The following is a 23,968-nucleotide window of genomic DNA, read 5'->3' on the forward strand; positions in this document are numbered from 1 at the left end:
ACAATGATGAAAATGTAAAGAAAAATAAAATAAAATTTAATTTAATTAAAATAAACAACAAAACAGAAATAAATAAAGAAACACAGAAAAAACACTGAAATTAATAAATGAGAGACAAGCAGGCAATGTAAAGCTAATAGCATTCTACCAGTGCACATACCATTACATTTAGAAACTAATTTAGAAATTGAAACAAATATACATATGACAGGTAGAGCACATAAAAACTGTATACAGTGTCACTAATTTTTGCCCATTTCACACCATGTAGTGCTGCTTTACAACAGATTTTAGCATCATATTGTATATTTAAAATTTAAAAAATCTAATTACTTCTTGATTGAGTATTATATATAAATATTTTGCCCAACAGAATATCTACTATCTGAAAAATGCTCTCCATCCTGATCCCCCAACATAATATAACATCCATGGGTGTAAATTCGCCAAACAATCTCAACACTAACATCCACATTCTGGTTAAAGGGGTGGTCCCCTACACTTATATAAAAAAAGTAGAAGAATGAGTGAGACTGACCCAGATATTCTGACCGTTCCCTCTAATGTGGGTCAGAATAATAATAATAAAAACAAAACAAAAGATATAGCCTACATTTCCCATGATAGCAACTCTTGTTAAACCTTGCCCGTGTCTGCACACCTCAGAGTAACACAGTTGTTCAACCTCAAATGACATAATGATGATGACAAACCCTGATGACATCATCGGGGGTTATCTTGACTTGACAGAGATCCCTTCAGAGACAACTGCTCATTATACAACTGCTTTCAACAGGCTGAGTAAGTAGTAAGTAGACCCAGTAGACCATGTATAAAATAGGTGGATTGGCCCTTTTAGGTCAAAGTTTGTACACAGGACGTTTCATGTTAGTGAAACTCTTTTTCATTGTAGAGAATTCATTTATTATAACTAAGTAGGCAACGCTAATCTTATTAATACTTATTCTGTATTAATGCCAGTAATTAACGTAATCCTTACACTAATGCTGTTTGTATGTGTGTCACAGTTATTCCCACCACTAGATGGTGTGCTCAGCCCGGGTAACACCTGCCACAACACACTGGACAGTTATCACCTTACATGTTGTCATTGATTACAGGATGAATGAAATACAAGGTGCCTCAGTGAAGCAGTACCTGTGTAAATACAGCTTTCATTTTGTCCTGTTTAAAAAGACAGTGTTGTCTATGAAAGCACCCTCAAGGCCTCCCAGAGATTTGGTGACTTATAACTTTCATACCTTCTTTTATAACATGACTTATTGGAACGCAGCTTTGGGTCCAGCCAGTGAGCCAGAGGGAAATCCCTCCTGGCCTGCATGGAGAGACAAATAGGCTTACAGGTCTTTGGGGCGGAGCTGCTCTGCATTGGCCCTACTTGCATAAGGTGACACTGCTGATACACGAGGATTTGTGACATCTCATGTGGTGTAAATACAAACTCAGGGCATCCCTCACACATCTTGGTAAGTTCACATTGTGCAGGTCATTTGCTGGGTGTCTTCATTTACCTGCACTGTATCAGAAAGGTTACCCAACTAATCATGGACAATGAAGTATCTTCCTGCAGGGCAAGGTCAGCTCTTCTTGGAACATATGAGGAGGACAGAAGGGCTTAACGTCTGGTAATCAGATCCCCTGTTGGACAACAAGGAGACTTAACAAAGCCTTACTGCTGAGTGCTTTTACAGTACATAGAGTACAAATTCCAGTACAATTGAAATCAGTGCTGCGTAGGTTTGCAGAACAAAATGATCCTTATAAATACAAAGTAACCTCTCTTGGAGACCAACACTCCACCACCAGTTGCAATACAAGTCTGTCTTCTATGAATAGACATGAAATGACTCGCTTGCAGTACGTTGCTTGACTTTGGTATTTCATGCTTCAGGATGTTTTTATCAAGACTGATTAATCATATAAACCAGCACCACCACAACCACAAGATTACTGAGAACTTTAAAGCTCCATATCTCAGAACTCTTTATCTCAAGCTGATGTAAGTATGTAGTTCTAAGGCCACACAAGGACAGCCTAAACTAAAACAGATAAATATGTTTCAATATGTTTCATTAGGGCTTTTTCAGATGATCCCTTTTAAGGTGTCAGTATGCTGTTTTTCTGGTTTGGCTGCAAGTTATCTGACACAAGAGTGTGATTGCTAGCACACCAGAGCTTATCATATGCCAAATACAATATTAAGTCATGTCAAACTGCTTTCTACACAAGGTGACAAGTATACACCTGTCACCTTCTTGGTTCAGATTGAGTGGTTCTTAACCACTTTACTCACTCATGCAAGTACAAGCAGGCCTATAGACACGTCTTAGCTATTTTACAGTCGCATGGTGCCTTGCTGGGTGTGTATCACTTGCAATACTGGTGTCCTGGGAAAGATAACACAGCTGCACAGACCAGAGCTTCCCCGATGGGTAAGTCCATTTCCATCGTGGTGGATCTGGTAGATGCAATAGCTCATGTCACAAGATGCCATTTCTACAGTGGTTAAGTGTATACTTACATGCCAGGTTTGTATTAGGTTGCATTTCACAGGCTTTTGGAGACCTTACGATGGAAAAAGCGCAGGTGTGGCAGCAGTAGCTCAGTGTACAGACTTGGCTCCTATAAAATGTCAACAATGCCTGCTGTAAAAAAAAATGTCTGCTTTCATTTATTGGCAACCATTACCAGTGCAGTAACAGTAATGAAGAATGAAACATTAAAAAAAAGTCATCATTCATGTACAAAGTAGGACTGGACACTGAAAGTGGTCAATTGGGAAATTTACTATGCAGTTAAATTTTATCACTTGATGATTTCTGGATAATATTTATCTTGATGTTAGTCAGAATAAAGTCTCATGTGACAACACTGACAGCAGGATTAATGGACAGCAGACTGAAGGTACACAATCAATTTAAAAGACAGATGCTATCCAGTTGCACCACGGGAAACGTAGGATACAGCGTTTTTAAGCCGTCGTAGGGACTGTCAGAATCTCTTTTCGATCAATCTACTTGTAAATGTATCTCCTTTTTGATAAATTTATGGTGTACAGCTCAAGTACACGTTTAGGGAAGAATAATTACAGTTTCACTGCACCAGTCCTCTAAAATAACAAGTAATCTTTGTAACATGTTGATCTTAAACACTCTTTGACTATTACTTGGCCCATTAAACAGCAGGATGACTTATGGATGAACATTAAAACAAACCTGGCCAGAACACTAAAAAATGACAGACTGACAGGCTTGTGAAGTGGTGAAGGGGGAGGGGGCTTTACACTCCCATACATTCCCCTGTATTTAGTTACAGAGGTATGATGGTATAGGTAGCCTATCAGCGGGTAGGGCTGAGGAGAGGGTGTATGTGTGTGTGGGAGTAAAGGCTACAAGATTTAGACTCTCCCTTCCTTTGTCCTTATTTAGTCCAGGAAAGTTGCACAATCGTCTACTCAAATCCACACAACCTCCAGCTATATTACTGTAAGGACTTGAAATGACTTTTAATAATTAATAACCTCACCTCATTTACCTGTTACCAACAGGTAAATGGGGTAAATATGTATATGTATTATATGTTTTCAAACACATTTCTCTTTTTATAGCTTATTGTCCATATTATATTATCCTTATTCATCACATTCACAAATACACAAATCAAATTGTTACAATCATGTATTAATACAGACATGCAAGAAGTAAATAGACACCTTTAATTTGAATTTGAATAAAGGTGTCTATTTACTTCTTGCATGTCTGTGTACACACACACACACACACATTATATACATATAATGATATACATAATATAATATAATGTGAAACTCCTCACGACATGACTCAGCAGCATGACTTGTTTTTGTCGAGTCATGGTGCGTGTACTGTACATGAGCCGGAGAGAGAGCGAGAGGCAGAGAGAGAGGGAGCGGAGGGGGCGGGGCCTGGTCGGCGGCGCCCCGCCTTGCCATCGCGGCAGCCTCCCATAGAAATGTTCGGCGAGCTCCCCTCCGCTTTTCTTTCTCGTTTCTCGGCAGAGCGGAAGAAGGGGAGCGTTTCCTGACGCGGGTCGGTCCACGCTGTCGTGGGAGGGGGGGAAACACAGAGAGTTCTGAGGCGCCTCCGCAAACACATACCTGTCTGTGTGGCATGTGAGTGTTAGCGAGCGTCCTTTCACGCTTCGGAACAGGAAAGCTGGTCGGCAAAGAAAGGGCTCGACCTGTAGAGGGGATAAGCTCTCCGGTGGTTCCCGGTCTCCCGCCGTCACGGAGATGGAGAAGCTGTGCGGACCAAAGCTTCCCTTCTGGGTGAGTACGTTTACCGGTGTCATGACTGCCGTGTGTGTCACTGGATACTGTAACTCCATTGGCCTTGCCTATGCACGTCGCGGGCTACCTGACAAGGTTGGACAATGTTATGACATTAGTAGCCGCTTTTGATTTCTTTCCTGGCAGCCATTCAGAAGTACAGTACCGGCCATGGCTAACTATAAATAACGCTCCTAATAGCATTTACTGTATTAACAAGCTGCCGTTTAGTGTCATGTTGAGTGACGCGCTTTGTGTCCGAGGCGGCACGCTGCTGTAATAAGGCTGTCAAACGCAGCTTATTGTGGTTGTTGTAGTATTTATGGTACACCTCCTTCAGACCAGATAAACTTATCTCAGAGTCAGTGTGCAGTAGCCACGTCCCTCTAGGAATATTAAAGCGATGGCACGGTGGAGATAACGATACCATGGAGCAGGAATCACCTAATGGACAGGCTATTAAAGACACGCTATAGTCTCTGTGGGAATATTTCTGTATGGTGATAAAATCACACTCAACGGCAAAAGTCACTTCATATAGATATCATGGGCTGAGAAAATTACCATTAGGAAATGGTCATATTAATATCACCACAGACGACCGTGTCATGAATATTGCAGGAGATGGGAAATACCATAGGCTGCACAGTAGTATGATAAGGTCACTACTCAGTAGTAGCACAGACACAGGAGATCCCAGTGGGAATATTATGGAAGCTTTCTATTCCTCTCAGCCACAGTGCACCTTATAGACTACCTGCATGATGTTACTGTGTCAGAGTTAACTGAGGTCACGCTCAGTGTCCTTTCCTGCTTTTGGAAAAATGCAGGAAGAAAAATTAGGACCAGCCACCAGACAAATGCTGGCAGATGTGTTTTATTTACCAGGTACTGCTTTAGTTTCTGCAAGATGATCCATTGACTTTTACATATGTGTGGCTACCGAGCTGCTGCTGTGGTACATCAGTGTGTAAACGTTGTGATTTGGAGGGTGAAATGTGATTTTTCTATTTATTTTTTTATTATGCAGCTTCTTTGTGAGTCTGATTGTTGTGCTGCAAATATAACCATGTGATTGTTCTCTGCATAAAGAAGGCAAAATATTCACTGGTTTGCTGTTGAAATTCAACACCAGATTTGAATGTTTGCAACAATACCGAGCAGTCTCTATATGCATGCATATATATGTATATGCTGATGCAGCAGCAGAAATGGCACTCTCAGTCATTAACTCCACACTGCAGCTTCACAGTGCTGCAGCAGCTTCCTGTGGTGCTGCCAAGAAACTGTCAGAAACAATGGGGTCTGACCTCTGTTAATTATGACAGTTTGTTGAAGGATTTTTGACATTCCAAAAAAATGTGGAACTTTATCCTCCTGGAGCATCGTTTGCATTTTTATGGAGGTGTCTGCCTAATATTCTCTCTTGTCTCAGCTCTGATTGGTCTCCACAAACTCTATATTCTCCACTATGTACACCAGCTAGTTGCTCTTACTTGTGTGGTGTAGGGACAGGTGGTCTGAAATGGTTTACCTGAGCTCTTTGTGCTGAGAACAGCTGACTAGTGCAGCCAGAAATGAAGGTGAGAACCAAAACAATAAAAGATGCAACCAGCAAACCAAAACAGCGATCTTTAAGGTGCTGGAACACTCTGTGGAGCTGATGTCACAGTAAACATTGTCATTTGAATCCGTTGTTAATGTGAAAATATCGATGAGTGCAGCTTTAAACCTGTTATAACAACAGCCGTGTTTGTTAGCGCGCTGGGCCGAGGTATCACCACTGCAGTGTTTTGCTTCTCTGCCACTCAGACATCCAGTGTTTGACTGCAAATCATATTAAACCGTCTACCTGCGCCTGCTGTATCTGTATCCGTTTGACATGAGGAAGGCTGAGAAGGCTTCGGCCCGTACTGCAGTGAAGAAAGCAGAGCTTTGAGGCACTGTTGTTTCAAAAAAAGGGTTAAGACTATGCACCTGATTTTCCTCTGGCTGGATATTACACTAAGGCTTGTTTACGAGGCCATCTGAGGTGACCTAAACTAGTTGCTGCTGTTTATGTCTACTTCAAACAAACTGGAGGCAGTTGTAATCCCCCCAGAACTCAGTAGTTCATGTTCAGTGTGAGTCAGGTTAAACACTGAGGCCAGGCCAAGGACTCTATTTGCAGCCTCCTTGTTTGTAAAAGGTGTTCTGTGTAAGCTGCTGCACATTTATCTCTAGCTGATGGCTGAGTCACTCTTGAGTAAAATCAGTACTCTTTGCCTTCACAGTAGATTTGTTATTTAATGGTGAATGAAGTCCTAACAAAAAGGGGCATTTGAACATGCTGACACTCTGCTTACATGCTGATATAATGGTCGCTTTTCATTTCCATACATGACCTTCACAAGATCAAGATAAACGATGTCTCATTCATTTCCGCTCGGTTTTTCATCCCAAAGCATACCCGATTCGAGAAAAAAGATGTTGCTCGAGAAGAACTTGAAAGTCATTGAAAAGTCCTTGAATTCATCATGTGTGTGTCAGTGTGACCGTGGCGCCGTCTGTTTGTGGTGCTGTTGCTGTGATAAATCACTCAGTTTCCCACATTAGTGCTGGGTGGTGAAGAGAGAACCTGGTGTGTATAAACATCATGACTTTACCGTCTGTCTGTCGATGAATAATGTGTTTGTTTGTTTGATCGGCCGATCGATTAATCAGCAGATCATTTCCACTTCACACCAGTAACACCATAAGCGACAATACTGCATAATAAACGTCCTGTTCTGACCTTTCCTGCACTGTATGCATGTCTTTAGTCATGCCCGCAGCTGCTTCACAGTTAATGAATTCCTGTGGTCCTCTTTGCTTCATGCTTCATTGCTTTTCGTGTCATATTGTGAAAATCCAGACTGCAGTTGTGATTAAATGTTGTGCAGTGTTGATATTAAATATGTATATTATTATGAAATAGTAACTGCTGACTTGTCCAGGGTGTACCACGCCTCTCACCCTAAATCAGCTGGATTAGGCTGCAGCCCCCCAGTGACCCTGATGAGTGTAAGCGGTTACAGAAAATGGATGAATGATTATAAAATAGTATGTTAAAAGACACACGGCTGTAAACTATACATGCAAATCGGAGCATGTAGCACGGTACTTTGCTGGAAGTTATTTGCATGTTGTGTGAGCTTCTTTGTTTGACTCCATCTGTTCATGAACGTCCAAAATATTTAGATTGAAAGTTCATCTCTGACCTCGCCAGCACTTTCAAAGTGAAGTTTTAATCCAGAGCCAACACGGAAGCTTAACGTACACTGCATTTCCTGTGGATGCTTCACAGTATGACCCGTCTCGTGTTTCGCCAGTCGAATCTATTCAATGTGAAGCAGCACATCTTGTTAGCATAACAGTGAAGCTGATATGAGTGAGATTAAATTGCACCAGATTACATTGGCAACTTGTACCTTGCCACCAACATTGATGGAGGAATTTAGTAGACAGAGTGCGTGACATGTAGTTCACACATTATCAGCAGCATTATGAACCAACTACCCAGTCTGTCAGCAGCAGCTCGCGTCACGGTTGTGTGTTGATGTAAGCACAGTTAGACGGAAGGAAGAGTTTGGTTATATGCTATGTGGTGTTGCATAAGTGTGGAATAGTTTATGTCTTCATTGGTTATGTTTGGGTGGTATCGGGTGGATATTTAACTGAAGGGAAAGTAGAAAAAGAGGAAGTTTTTATGATGACAGAGGGCATTTCTTGAAAATCCAACGTAGTTGTTGTGTATTTGTGTTATCTTTATAGGTAGTGTGTCAGAGATTTACTGTCTTAAAGGTCAGAGCCTTTCCACACCGTGAGCAAACAATCTGACTGTAGACAAACAATAGTAGTAATCATAATGATGGATAATGCAACGTAGGAGGAAAGCTGTTTTGGGCGTTTTGGTTGCTACTTTTGGCCCAGTGACTCATTTGTCATTTCTTTGTTCCCCATTGTTTTTCGACAATACAAGTCTCACTGCATCTGAAGTTGCCATCCATTGTTTATGTATTCATTTATCACTGATTTTATTTCCAAATATCTTTCGGTCCCATTTAAACCGACTTCCAGAAGTTAATTCAGTTTTTCTTTTCTATAATTGCACAAAACGTCAGTAGGTTTTGAACCGGAGCGAACCATAGCAGCTGGATCCAAACAGCCTAAATAACCTGTTCAATCTGGCACAATTTAAAGTTTACTCCACTAACACAGTATGTAGTCCTCTTGCTACTATAGTTAACGTCGGAACAACAGCATATCTTGACAAACAATAAAGCTAAATTTCCATTGTCAAGAGCTTCAACTTTACCCGACGTACAAATCCTGGCTGGCATGGCTGGAATAACAGGTTAGTGTTGTTTCCCATTTACAGACCAGGACTGCGTACATCCACTGGATTGATTTTTTTTCCCGTTCACACACAAAGCGGAAAGCTAGCGGACCATCAGGAGATATCGAATCACATACATCTTTAAGTCCATCACAGTAACATCTTAATGATTTGAATCATTACGCTAGCTGAACAGCTAAAGGACACTGAGAGTCAACAAGATCCATTTCGTTGATATCTGATCAGCTGTAATTGTCAGTGATGACTTAAGCGAGCAGTTTGTCAATTACAATAAGTGGAAAACAACAGCAGTCATCAATATTGTCTGGAAGTTGGTGATTAGATGATTAGAATAATGTAAAAGTAATTGTAAGTATCGCAGTGACGGGATGTTGTAACTATGAACAACAGTAAACTGGGTTTTTATAAACACATGAACTTTGTTGACTTCAGGTAAAATGCTGATGAGAACATTCAAGTTTAGCTAAGTCCTCACCCTCATGTCACTTCTTTAGTAAAATTGAAAACAAATTAATTATTTGTCATAAATAATATCTCTAATATCAAGTCCTGTATTTCTTATGTGGTTATTTTTACAGTTTACACAGTATTGCTTATGGTCCCTTTAGCTTGAGCAGTAGTGACCCTCTAGAAAAGTACTAATCAGTGTTGTCATAGGTTGTAGTCTGGCAACATGTTTTAATGGAGTCACTATGGTGCACTCTGGCTCAACACCTAATAGTAAAAAACTGAATTATGTTGTGGAACTAGGACCAGGCGATATATCAATGTTTTAATCAATATCAATATATTTTCAAACATGATATAGCCCAAGACCATATCGTTAATATCAGTATAGTTTATTTTGCGTTAAAATTACTATACATTTCTTCCCTTCAGCCACCAGTTCGCTTTTATTTCTCCTCTCCCTCTGTCCAGGTCTCCTGCTGCTCGTTGAGTCTCCAATAACTCCAGAAAAAGTTGCTAGATTTGTCGGTAGTCGCTTTTTGGGAAAAAACTAATCCCTAGAGGGTCTGAAAAGTCGCTAAATATAGTTAAGTTGTAAGTATAAGTTGTCAACACTGGACCAGTGATTAGTGTGTAAGCAACCAAAGCAGCGGGGTTAGAGGTGGTGCAGAGGTCTTGACCTGTGTGTCAGCTGTTGCAGTGCATTGTGGGATTTGTAGTATGAGTGGTGGGAGTGCGATTTACCGCTGGGCCATTAATAATAGACATATGAAATTATCCAGCCATGGAAAAAATATCGATATATATCGAGTATCACCATTCAGCTAAAAAATATCAAGATATGACTTTTGGTTCCATATCTGGAACTTGATTTTAATGGGACTGAATGATATTTAGAAATTAAAATAATACATGAATGGATTTCAGATGCAGTGAGACATTTTTACTACAAGAAAAAAAAAAGGAAACAAAGAAAATCAGCTTAAAATCATCACAGTCAGGTCAGTGTTACACTTATGAGATGTAAACAGTAACAGGTCTTTCATCACAGAGCTATGACAAATAACAGCTTCAACAACGAAAAGAAATTAAGTCAGCAACACTGATACCAGCCCACCCAGAACAATTTCAACCCAAACAATTAAAAACAAAACAAACAGAAAACTGCCTCAATCTTGTCCCCTCCCAGTCTGCTTTCTACTTTCACGGAAAATCCCCATTTGTACTGTCTACATGCTGAACTGAAAGGCTGCTAACCCAGCAAAAATTCAGGAATTGAGAGTTGTGAAACCGTCTTGTGAACTGACAGCCCCGTGTAACCTTTGCTAAAAGCAACTCGTGTCCAAGTGGCAACATGCCAACTTGTTCGAATTTGATTTCATTTAGATTTGTAGAATAAGTCATTCTTTTCAGACCTTTCAAACTCGTGCACATTATCCTCTCAGTCTGCACAGTCCTGGTCACTTCCTGTCTGTGTGTCCTGTAACATTTTTATTGGTCTTCATTTAAACACATTCCCATCTAAGCATAACTTTTTAAAACTACAAATAACAAATACCTATCCTATAATCTGCATTAAAGGAATCTTATTTCCAGTAAATGATGAAGAAAACAGATCCATGAATAGCATTTCTAATGTTTTCCATGTCTGAGTGTTAGTAAACATGGCCAGCAGCAATTCCTGTCCTCCTGCAGTCTTAACTGTCATCGACCTTCCATTCATACCACTCGACAGCTTTTCAGTGTAACAGAGAACAGATGGACAGCATGCTGCATTTTGTTTTTTCAAACCCCTAAATGCACTAGAAAGCATAAGAGGAAATCTGTCACCCCCACACCACCTGCACTACTTTAGAAGTGTGCTGATTGTCTGTGCCTGACTAATCATCGCTGCCATGTTACGCATTTTGATTTCATTGCAGAAGCTGGCACAGATTAATATTTCATTCCACTGCAAACACTTTTGCAACATCGTCATATCTTTTTGATAATCACTGGTAAGTTACATACGATGAGAGTGTTATAATACATCCACAAAATGATACTTGCAGGAACAACAACAACAACATGATACTGCTGAAACGAGATCAATTATTTAAATACATTTTTATTAGTTTGAGCAGTACAGATTTAATAACTCTTTCCCACTCATGCCGTATCACCGTGTGCCAAGTTGTTGTCACATACATTTCCAATGTGACCTCGCAGCGGAGGGTAACCATACTGATGAAATATGAAGCTGCTGCCATCGACTCATTAGCTTAGTTTAGCATAAAGGCAGGAAACGGTGGGGCAAATGTTGAGCCTTGGCCAACAGTGACAAACGTGTTGCTAAGACAAAATACCGCAGACAAAATTTTACATAGACATCCAATTAGAGTTATGTTTCTGATCACAGACCAAAAAATATGTCTGTGCCAAATACAACATAAATGACCATCTCTGGTTGGCATTTTGCTACAGGTATCACCAGACATTAAAACGTTACATGGTGGTTTATAAAAATACAATTTTTATTAAATTTTGTGTTTGCTGTGAGGCAAATAATCCTGCCTTTGACACTGCAAATGAATCTAATAAACCAGGAATGTACATGCACCTGATTGGCCAGTACAGTGCATTGCCAGATGATGTTATGGTGTATTACACTGTAATAAAAGCAGAAGCTGTGCTTTATGATCGAGAATGATCAGAAATGATCAGACTGTTTGATGTTTAGGCTTTTGCTGGAAATGGTTTTTCTGGGCTGAGACATTACAAATGTACGGTGGCCCTGAAGTGCAAAACACAACAGCAAATTCAAAAATACAATAGCAAATCGAATAACACAACAGCAAATCAAATAACACAATAGCAAATCGAATAACACAATAGCAAATTTAATAACACAACAGCAAATTCAAAAACACAATAGCAATAGCAAAAAAACAGTTCAAGACTACCCAGAAAACCCAGATGAAACTGATGGCGGCCGAGCTGCATTCTGGGCAATGTAGGCTTTGATAAGAAGGAAAAATGTATGGAATATAAAAGATGATCTCCCTGTTTCACTAAATCAGTCAGTGATATTTATATTTGATATGGGTTCACTTTCTCTGTCTCAGTGAAGAATCAGCTGATGTTTCCTCACTGTACAAGTCACTGATGTACTGGCCAATGTGCACATGTTCAAATTAAGTTTGGTCAGTGTGATTGAAATTGTTTTTGACCTGGCGCCAGTTCACTGCCACTGGCTTTACCACAAATGTTTGTCTCAGTCAATTATTATCTGTAATGCCCACTTATAGATCAGGTCTATATCATTCTGTGACATGACAGCCACAGTAAGGGCTCACTGCACATGTTTTTGAATTCATCCATGAAACCTCGCTAGCAGTGTGACAGTATTTCTAATGTGGAGCTTCACTTGTATATCTTGAAAACAACACATGTTCAAGTACCTTGTGAAGTACTTCAAGCTCAAAGCTGGAGGACGTGCACCCATGTCATTTGTCTTTTGTGACCATGACGACGCATAACATCAAGTCAGTGAAAGGGAAAGAGCACAGACAAACACAGGAGGAGAAAATGAAATGAATTAAGCCGTGCACAAAGGTCAAGTCACATAAGTTGAGACTCGAAGTATATCTTACACTATGCATAAACTGTTAGGACAGTGTGCCAGAGACACAGGCCAAATTATCTTAGTCTGAGTTTAACTGTAATTTGATGGAGGTGAGGAAGAGGCTATTCCCTGCCCTTTGTCTTCAGGGAGGAGCTCTCTATTGTGAAGCTAACCAGCTTTTGCAGAGAAATTCAACAATCACTTCCCTTCATGGTCTTCAGATGCTCTTCAGTCTGCCATTGTCCTGGTGCAGCATATTTTTTGACACATCTTCTCGGGGGATGAGTTTGTCTTGGCTTGTGAACTGTCTGTGTGTTGTTGTTTTTTCACAGTTGGTTTCATTGGGAAACCATCATTTGAAAAGTGACATTAAACAACTCTCAGTTTTTCACACAGTCTTTCATGGGCAAGAGAAACTTAAGAAGTGGAAATGATGCATGACCAATGTTTAAGGATCATTTAAATGTTGCAGCTCATTGCATATAATAGAAGGTCCAGCATTACAGGGCAATGATACACTTCCTGGAAATGTGCAGATCTCCAAACCTCTTTGGAAGTGTTGTAAATGTCGTGTAGATCGACGAAGGCAGATTAAGTTGTACCAGAGACAGTTCAGAAAGTTTTTCTTAGTTTGTTTTTTTTAGATCATCTTTGGTTAAACAGACTGCTGAGACAGAGACAGGTCTCGTACCACATCTGAAAAACGCCATTCTAGTGTCAGAATGTTCAGAAGATATGTGGCCCATGAAAGTTGCGAGGTGAAAGAACCACTCACGTTCACTTTTCCCATTTAAAGTCAACAGACTCATCTCTGTCGGACCATCTGCAGGTCTCCTAGATACAGGAAATTACTCTTTATTTAACCATCTCTGCTTCTGTTTGCGCTCCTCTCAGAGGTTTGAAGAGGACAGGGCTAATAGAAAAATCTGATGTCTGCTACTTTTACACACCAGTCAGAAGTTTAGAAGTGAGTTGACAGTTGTGGGGTTGATGATAGGTAGCTGTCAGTTAATCAGCTTCATCAGCACTGTGTGGGGTGTTTTTCTGAAAGATGTGTCTGAGTTCTTAAATGTTGAAATCTTTAATAAATTAAACCAAAGGGCCCCTATACCAATTTCACACATAAAATTCAGTTTCTTCTTCAGTTTTGCCCTCTAAAGCTCGATGATGTCATCAGGGTCATCAGGACACTTTTAAAATATAAACTAGAGGTGTGGGGTCCAATGTGAAGAGTTTAATGAAAGATGTTACATGATGGAAACTGTAGAATCCAGTCTTCTGTTTTGGTTTCTATAAGACACTTATAGATTGATTGAAGAACAATTGTTACTTGCAAGTTACCTGATTAGATCTCAGTTCAACCTCTATGAACAACAGTTCCCTCTCATCAAACTGATGTAACTGTGTGTTTATGAAGCCAGGTGTTCCCCATGGCTCTGGATCCATCCTGTGATAATAACTTGCTGCTATGCAACCGTCCCACCGAGTGATGAGAGTTCTTCTATTGTGAGGCCTCAGTGAAGAAATCTGTATTATTCAAGCCTCTTGCTGGCTGGCTGTTATCGCTAAGCACCTAACCCCTTTTCATCGCACCTTTTGTTGAAGTTTCAGGTTTCGGGTTTCAAGTGTAGTGTGTTAAAAGCCTGTGAAATGGAATAAAGGCCAGACAAACTCTGTTTAGCAAGAGCTGCCGTGTGTTAACAGCAGCTTTTATCTTCTCTTTCACGATCACAATGATTATCAGTTAAAACTCTAGTTTGTTTTGAAGTGATGGTAAATTAATGCTAGTTAATAGCTTTCTCTTTGATATGCTTCTCACTCCACTCGACTGTAAAGGCTTTTAAAATGTCAAGTAAGTTATGTTTGAGTTTCATCTCATTTCATTATCAGTTTGCATGTGAATGAGTGTTGACTCTTTCAAGGTGCCACAATGTCACATGTCAGTCATATAATATTCATGTTCAGACTGTGCCTGGCAGACATTAAGCATCAAAGTAAAAAAAAAGCTTCTGTATCAGATGAAAAATGATTAAAAAATGAAATGAGTTTATATTTTCATAGCAACCAGAGAGCAAAGACAGCATAGCTTTGATTTTCTTCTTTCATCCATTAAATCTATTTACTTTGTAAATATCCTCACCTTTGTCTTAAATGAACACATTCCATGTGAAAGGTGAGCCTCTATAGCAGAAACTAATCACACATCGTATGTACATTCAATGCCTTTGTCACCATGATCAGAACTGATGTGGTGTGTGTGTGTTTGAGCAAAGAAAAACTCATTGTGCAGTCTGGTCAATTATTAAATATTGTATTTGCTTGCAGAGTTTACCTCAGTGTGCAGCCGAGATATCCTATGCTTTTAAACCTGCCATTCAACAGTCCACTACTTCCGCAGTGCCACACCTATTAGGTGAATGGATTAATGCTCACAGACACGAATTTAACGAACTTTGTGAAAGAGAAATTAACCTTTTGTGTTCATCTACAGTAAGAAGTCCTAGATTATTATTTTATTTTTTAGATCAGTTAGTCACGAGATCTTCAACATGACATGAATAATAGGAACAAACATGAATGCATTGTGTTTCTGTTTTTGTTTTTGTTTTTTAGTTGTACAAAAAGAAGAAGTTGCAGTTTTGTTTTAGATTCTTTTTGCTGGCTTACAGGAAAAAGTCATACCCATTATTTTTAAATCATGACTTGTTCTTGTGTTATTCCCTTCCTAAACTTTTAGTAACTTCTAGCTAAGCTAGTGAACTAGTAAATCAGGTAGCACCGTTTAATTGAATGGAATGTTTTAACACATAAAGATGTAAAAAATCTGTACATCAGTTCCTATGAAGCAGCTGAAGCACTCTTCACTCAGGAGCAATCAACTATGTAGCATCACAAGTTGCAACATAACGTTACGTTCAAATTTAGTGCTAATCTTATGTAAATGAAGGTATGATGTCAGACAGAATCAGTAGTCCTCATACAAGCCTAGAATGAGTTGGGGATATCTGATCATGCTAACATAGCTAACTTTATTCAATCAAAAATTATTAGCATGACATTTCTCTGAAAAGTAATTAAAAATCATCAAAGCTCAGCTCATTATTAAACAGCATGTTATCACTTTTACTATACCTCTACTGCCCTCTCTGCACTGAGGCTGCCAGGCAATCAGTGGAAGGAATACATCCCCCACATAGCCCCCCTGTAAATTATTATTTTTTTATTTAATTAGTGAGCTTGGGAGGAGCTGATAGGTGGAATGTAATAGTACACAGATGGAGTATTTGTAACATTCATCAACGAAACATCAAATCAACAAATAAAGGAATTTTCTGATATTACACCACTGTGGTCAAGGTTGTGGTTAGGTTGGGCTGTGTTCATGAATGTCACATGTACTGTATGCAATGGAATATAATACGCATTACTGTATTTTCATTAGTGTATACTCACCTGAAAAGAACAAGTGTTACATTATAACAAACCTTTTAAATCTACAGATGCTGCTCTCTTCCACAAACTAAACACTGGCTCTTTGTGTTTTTCACCTGTTTGGCAAGCACTGTAGTTTCACTTCCATGCCTGGAACGGGATGCGAGGGGTTGCAATCAGCACTAAATGGCACTAAAGCCTGCACACTGCTCCTTTAAATGAACAGCACTATGTTGCTCCCGTGTGAGCTCAGTGAGATGCTTCATTCTCACAATGGAAGTCTCTCTTCAGTCTTCTTCATCACTTTAGTTAGCAGCTGCATCAGGTGTGAGCGATGTCCCTTCATGTTAGGCTGTTACTTTTAAAAGGCCCGTGTTTGTCTGGAAGCAAAGACAGTCGAGGCTTGCTAAAATGGAAAAAGCCAACTGAATGACAAAATGTTTAGTTTTTATCTAGAGTGTTTATTCAATATTCTACTGAGTCATCATACGAGTCATCAACGTGAAATTCAGAGATCATGGAATCAAAGATAAGTCGGTAGCTTTTCTTTCTCACGGCCTGTTAAAACTGTGAAGTGATGTTTTACAGCTGTCCTCCACACACACCAGCAATTACCCGTCACCTCCTTACCATCACAGTACTTTTACACACACTTAGCCATACACACTCTGCTCCAGAACCGGCAGATGGGTGTGGTGATGTATGGAGAGTGGCTGAAAGCTGGCAGCTGTGTTTATCTTATCTTGGTTCCATCTGTGGGTGGGCCTTCAACTGTGTTTGTTTGTCCAGCGGAGTACGATAACTGTTATGTCAGGGCCTCGTTGCACCATGATTCATGTTTACTTTGCCTTTCTTCTCCGGATGTCCTCTGGGTTGGTCAGTTACTGTTCCTTGGCACCACAATAAATGAATTGTACTGTTTTCATGCAGTGTTGTGGAAAAGTTGACCTGTGATCACACTCGTCTTACAGAAGTATCTCAACCTCTACTGATTCCAAGTTATTTCATCCAAGGTTCTAGAAATCTGTACAGAGACTTCTCAAAGTATTTACAGATTCCAGTTCCAGTTCAACAACTGGTTGGATGAAGTTGTGGTTGCGTAGGTGGTGGAGGTGGCGGATAGTGTGTATCTTGAGATTCCAGATAGCACCATTTGGGCTTGTTTGATAAGTGATGCAGGACTGCGAGCTAACATGCTCTTCTCTGTGTGTCGTCTGTCTCTCCACAGGTAGCCAATCAGACACTCCACACAGATCGGCCTGACCTCCCAGAGTGTTTCCAGCTCTCTGTGCTGTCATGGCTGCCGTGCATCTACCTTTGGGGTGTCTGCCCCATCTACCTCTTCTATCTCAAGAAGAACAACAGAGGCTACATCATGATGTCCATTATGAACAGGTTCAAAACGGTGAGCTTCATTGTTTATTGTATATTTCATCAGACTGATACATCTGGCTGATATCGGTCACTCAGCTCTGTTCACTACAGTTACACACAAGTTATACTTAGTTTAAAAGCGCAATTAGAATTCTCCACATTTTTGTCAGAAAATTACACTACTTGAATTACACCACCAAAAAAAGAAAAGTGTCTAGCTTCAGGCCTCTGGGTGGGCAGTACTGTGAAGCTAACCAGCTTTTGCAGAGAAATTCAACAATTATTTCCCTTCATGGTCTTCAGATGATCTCCAGTCTGCCATCGTCCTGGTGCAGCATATTTTTTGGGAAACCATCATTTGAAATGTGACATTAAACAACTCTCAGTTTTTCACACAGTCTTTCATGGGCAAGACGTTATTCTAGTGTCAGAATGTTCAGAAGATATGTGGCCCATGAAAGTTGCGAGGTGAAAGAACCACTCACGTTCACTTCTCCCATTTAGAGTCAACAGACTCATCTCTGTCGGACCATCTGCAGGTCTCCTAAAGGGGAGCAGCGCTGGATAAACCCATGTGACACAGATACAGGAAATTACTCTTTATTTAACCATCTCTGCTTCTGTTTGCACTCCTCTCAGAGGTTTGAAAAGGACAGGGCTAATAGAAAAATCTGATGTCTGCTACTTTTACACACCAGTCAGAAGTTTAGAAGTGAGTTGACAGTTGTGGAGTTGATGATAGGTAGCTGTCAGTTAATCGGCTTCATCAGCACTGTGTGGGGTGTTTTTTTGGAAAGATGTGTCTGAGTTCTTGATTGTTGAAATCTTTAATACATTAAACCCAACAATGTTTTTGTCTTCAAGGGCCACTATACCAATTTAACACATAAAATTCAGTTTCTTCTTCAGTTTTGCCCTCTAAAGCTCGATGATGCCATCAGGGACACTTCAGGACATCAGGACACTTTTAAAATTTAAACTAGAGGTGTAGGGTCCAATGTGAAGAGTTTAATGAAAGATGTTACATGATGGAAATTGTAGAATCCAGTCTTCTGTTTTGGGTTTCAATGCTAAATTGCCCTTTAACTTTCAGTTGACTGTCATTTTTGGGCTGATCTTTCTAAGAAAATCTTCAATTTCTCCTGACTTGAGCACGTCGTGTAATTGATAATGGTCGATGAGCTGTCCAACCAGGAGACCAGAACCATCTGTGTCTTAGCAAAGCCTTTAAACTGACTGCATATTGTGCAGTTGTTTAGATGGGTTACCAGCCAGCTAATCGTCTCTTTTACTTCCCTGTGTTTTTACAGTATTTCATGTCTGTTTTTTTCCACTGCTGCTCCTCCCTCTATCTGTCTGCTCTCAGGTGTTTGGCCTGTGTTTATGGATTGTGTGTTGGACAGATCTCTTCTACACATTCCACGAGCTGCGGCATGGTGACAGCCAACCACCCATCTACTTTGTCACCCCACTGGTTCTCGGCATGACCATGGTGAGAATATGTTCCACCAAAAACAAGAATTCAACTCCTGAGAAAGAAGCCTTGTTTAGTTTTTATAAGAGGATGTGTGAGGTTCTCTTTTTTCATATACCGCTCTCAGCCAAATGTTATTCAAAAACCTTGTTAAGGGTTAATGTTCAACTTTTTATACCTATTAAAAATCATTTTTGAATAAGTATACAAAAAACAATTTACATATACAAATACATGCTGGTGCAGAACAGACAGTGAAGTGATAGTATCAGAGGGCACAGCCTGGAAAGAAAACATATGAAGACTATGTGCATGTTGTATCGCATTGCATATGATCGTATCTCATTGTATATGAACATATCATATTGTATTGTATCGTATTGTATCACATCGTATATGTACATATCATATCATATGGCATCGTATCGTATTATATATGAATGTATCGTATAGTATATGACCGTATCGTATTGCTTTGCGTCGTATTGTATATGAACATATCGTATCGTATATGACTGTATCGTATTGTATTGTATATGATCGTATCGTATTGTATTGTATATGAATGTATCATATCATATTTGACTGTATCGTAATCTGTATGAACATATTGCATCACATCGTATTGTATTGCAGATAAACGTATCAGATTGTATCATGTATGACTGTATCCTATCGCATCATGCCATATTATACAGCATCAATTCAATTCAATTCAATTTTATTTATATAGTGCCATATCATAACAAAAGTTATCTCTTGACACTTTTTATACAGAGCAGGTCTAAACCGTACTCTTTATAATATTATGTACAACAGACCCAACAGTTCTACCATGAGCAAGCATTTGGCCACGGTGGCAAGGAAAAACTTCCTTTTAACAGGCAGAAACCTCAGGCAGACCCAAGCTCATTGGTAGACAGTCATCCACCACAACCAGTTGAGTTAAAGATAGAGAGGGGCAGATAGATAGAGATAGAGAGACACAGATGCACAGCAGCAGCAAATCATTAACTAACTATAAACTGTAATGGAGATATGGTAACAGTAATGACAATAATAACATATGTACAGTAGTGGACATCGTGCAGGACCACAGTAGCAGCCACGATCCATGAGAACCTGCTGGACGAGAGAGCACAGAAAACATCATACAGTATATATAATATAAATAAACCTATAACAACCCAATTGAACTGAACTGGGTCCTAAGTGTAGTGTAATTTTTCAGTACATTCAATATATTGTTGTTTTTTTTACATACTTTTTCACTCGGGAAAATTGGGAAATTGGAGAATGCCCAACAGTACGTTTGAGGTGACATGTTCACATTGCTTACTTGAATTACAATGCCAGTAAACACATCTCATTTAAAAATGCCTGAACTAATAACTAATAATTTTATACATTCATGTTTTCCTTGTCTGGAAACTGGCCTCATCAAAGTAAATCAGGTGTGTTGATGTATTTTATTTAGAAGCAAAAGGGATTCTTGGCTCACAGTTTATAGCCAGTATAACTTGTTTAACTTTTGTATGTGTGTGTTTATTTTTCACACAAATGTGTTTAACGCCTGTGCCAGAGGCTGTAAATGGAGGTATTTTTGCTATTTTCCTGATTCGCAGGAAGTGACATGAATTCTTCTGCTGCTTCTTACTAACTGAATGTTTAAAACACCCTGTTGTTGTTACTTTTGGCGTTTAATTACCGCCTGGAGAAAATGTTTTGTGGAGGATGTAATCCCTAGGGCATGTTTACACTGGCTGCTTAGCTTAAATCAAAACCACCTGAACAAGGTCGTTTGAAATCAGTTTGAGTCAAACTGTTTTTGTTCATATGCAGTCATTAAATATATGACTTAAGAGGCTGCAGTATTAGTCAAATTGAAAGCTATAAAGGAAGCATATTAATGTAATGGTCACACAGAGCAGGTGTAATGATTTAATTGATCTAATTCTACACAGTATACTACATACTGATCATCACAGTTTACTGTCTGTTTTAGCCGTGAGTTTGTTAAAAATCACCATATTTTATCATTTATACTAACAGGAAATAAGACAGGAGATGCACCAATTAAACTTTGGAATGTAGCTTTACAAAGAGATCTGTGATCTCTCTGGAGCTGTCTCACCACCACCCACAGTTTATTTCTGTTCAGCTGTGATTATCTCCACAATTTTTACATTTCATTATGGAATGCGAAACATCCACAGTGCATTCAATAACAAGTATATTTAGTTTGCTTTCTGTCTGATCACACTTGACACTCAAAACCTGCTTAGAATTAGTATGCAGTACAGATTAGGGCTGCACCATTTGTCTGTGTTTTTGGTCACCCTCTGTATTTACAGCGAAGCAAGGCTGAAAGCATTCAGGTAGCATCGCACTCGAGGTCCATATTTCTCCTGAGATTTAATGTCAGGTTAGAGAAAAGCCAAAGAACGTCTGCTGCAGCCCGTCTAACGCAGCGTTTGATGGAGGAACAGTCAGCATGAAAGACTGACCCAGTCAGACTGTTGTTTACCTTACATGCCCTCAGTGATTCTGTCTTGGCTAATCTAACTCAGTCTCTCCCTCTGCCTCCCGCCCTCCCCCTCTCCCAATCCTTTTTCCTCTCTCTCTGAATAATATTCACCTCTCCTCTCTCAGCTGTTGGCCACATTTCTGATCCAGTTTGAGAGGTTACGCGGGGTTCAGTCCTCAGGGGTCCTCTTCATCTTCTGGTTCCTATCTGTGCTGTGTGCCATCGTGCCTTTCCGCTCCAAGATCCTTCAGGCCTCCAGCCAGGTGAGAACACGCCTCAGCCCTCAAATGTTTTTCATCGTCTTCTCTGCCTGGTGCCCTTTCCTCTCCCCCTTGCCCCCCTCACCATCTCTTACGGATTCGTATCCCAGATTTTCACCTATCAGTACTCTCTTGTTCTTCATTCTATCTTTTACTCTTGTCACGTCTTTCTCGTTCTCTTCACTCCTCTGCCTCTTATCCCCCTCAGTGCTCCTGACATTAAAGAATATTTCATCAGTTGACCCCCTCCCCTGCACTTGCCACAGGAGTTGGTTCGGTGCTTTCAGTGAGTTTTCAAGAGGTCATCCCAGGGCACCGCTAAGCAGAGAGGGAATAGTGGGCCTGTTGTTTCTAGCATACTTATCTCACCTCTAGTGCTGCACAGCTCACCAACAGAGCTGCAGCGCACAGAAAACAAACCCTGCAGGCAACAAGATAAGACAATGCACGGCTGGAGAGAAGACAGGAATGCATAGGGGATAAAAAAGAAGAAAATGTAAATCCCAGTTCAGAAGCAGCCCCATAGCACAAATTGATCTCCGGGGGTTGATACAGTAAAACTGGTGATAAATTCCATTGACGCAGGTGACTACTTGGCTTGATGCTGAGAATTCTGGCTTGCAGAGCTCTAATCTACTGGTCTGCCCCTTTTCTTTTGAGAGCAAAGTGATTAGTGACTTATTGAGCATTTCTACTACAGATGCTGAAAAATGTTGTTTTCAAGCAAAACAAGGTCACCTTTAAACACGGTTTAGCACTGTTTTTTTCAGTTGCCCAGTCAGACAAGTGGTTTAGAAATCTAATTGCTTGAAAAATGTTTTTAAATGCCCTTTTATAAATTATTTTATTTCTTAGCAGTTTATTTATTAGCAGTTAAAACATATCAACAAAGCCTCTTAGCTGCCATGCAGGCGAGATGTTGTCAGCTCTTGTTACGGCACTCCAGCATCATTTTTTTAGAAACTTGACGTGCCTTTGAAAAACAACCCCATTTCACCGCTCTTGCTCTCACACTTGCGGGAAAATCTGCAATACATAGTTTGAGTTTCTGTCATATTAATGTGGTTTGCCTTTGTTGTTGTTTTTTTATGGTGTTTTTAGTCTAGCTCAGCCTGGCGACATAAACCTGTCGTTGGCTGACTGTCTCAGTTGGAATTCTCTACTCTGCTGTCTTCCAACACTGTTTTCAGGGGCACAGGTGCTCTATCCAGGTTTGATAGGTTTAAAGACCATATAAACTTATGGACTTATGGTCTAAAAAGTTATCACGATATCACGACACATTGAGGTTAAATGACTGATCTGTGTTCAGTTAATTCGTATTGAACATATTCAATATTGTATCCGATTGTTCCGATTGTATCCAGCTGGTAGGAGTGTAAAAGGTGTGACTGTTGTCACAGATTATTTGCTGTTGTGTTCCAGTCCTTTTGGGGCACATGATGGATCATATCTGGCATTTTTCCTTCCTTTAGCTTTCTTTGTTTATGCCAGAATACCTCAGACCTGAACACGCCTTCAAGATATGTTAGAAATCATCTAAAAGTCAAGTTATTACTTGAGAGTAAGTCATCCAACAGACAGATGTGTAGGCAGAGCCTCGGGCAGTCAGAGCGTGGGAGGCAGACGGTTAACCGAGCAGGCATGTCTGAGGTCAGCCGAGGCTCCTGCAGACCTGTGCTGCTATAATCACGTTGATCCAGAAAATTACCCCATCTACACATACTATGTTTGTGTGCAGAGCGAGGAAGAAAAGTGAGTGACTTCCTTGTGTGTGTAGGCATGTGGCCATTTGGGGTTGTGTTGGGAGTACTAATGAGTGAACCATGGACTAAAATGAATGGATGGAAGTTGACCTTTAGTATATTTGCATGCATAAAAATGTCTCGATCATTGTGAATGCACAGAATAAGGTAATTAAAATCAGTAAGGTAAATAGTTTGATTAAGCTGTTTACACAGTAACCTAGTTTCCCTAATAGACCTGAATTTACATGGCAACATAGCTCAAGCTCTGTTCCTTGTTAAAATTTGCTATGGTTGGAGTCTTTGGTAGCGTTGCTTGGCCTTAAATTCTGGTACAGAAAAATTTCTACAGAAATTTGCCAGAGTTGACCCTCCAACTTTTCATCATAATTAAACTATA

General features: G+C 39.9%; 1 protein-coding gene across 3 annotated transcripts in view; it reads left to right on the plus strand.

Annotated features, from left to right (window-relative positions):
• The first annotated feature begins 4,009 nt into the window (after positions 1 to 4,009).
• The window catches only part of abcc3 (ATP-binding cassette, sub-family C (CFTR/MRP), member 3), a 47,415-nt gene continuing 27,456 nt past the window's right edge, over positions 4,010 to 23,968 (plus strand). Inside the window, exons 1-4 of one of the 3 annotated variants that reach the window (XM_027289299.1) lie at positions 4,010 to 4,327; positions 17,417 to 17,593; positions 18,929 to 19,054; positions 21,689 to 21,826. In XM_027289299.1, coding sequence (XP_027145100.1) covers positions 4,292 to 4,327; positions 17,417 to 17,593; positions 18,929 to 19,054; positions 21,689 to 21,826 — 477 coding nt within the window. In that variant the 5' untranslated portion in view covers positions 4,010 to 4,291. The remainder of the gene's footprint in view (positions 4,328 to 17,416; positions 17,594 to 18,928; positions 19,055 to 21,688; positions 21,827 to 23,968) is intronic. The other 2 variants (XM_027289297.1, XM_027289298.1) reach the window with 2 other exon arrangements.

This window comes from Larimichthys crocea, chromosome XVI, assembly GCF_000972845.2.
Source record: "Larimichthys crocea isolate SSNF chromosome XVI, L_crocea_2.0, whole genome shotgun sequence".
Lineage (NCBI taxonomy): Eukaryota > Metazoa > Chordata > Actinopteri > Sciaenidae > Larimichthys > Larimichthys crocea.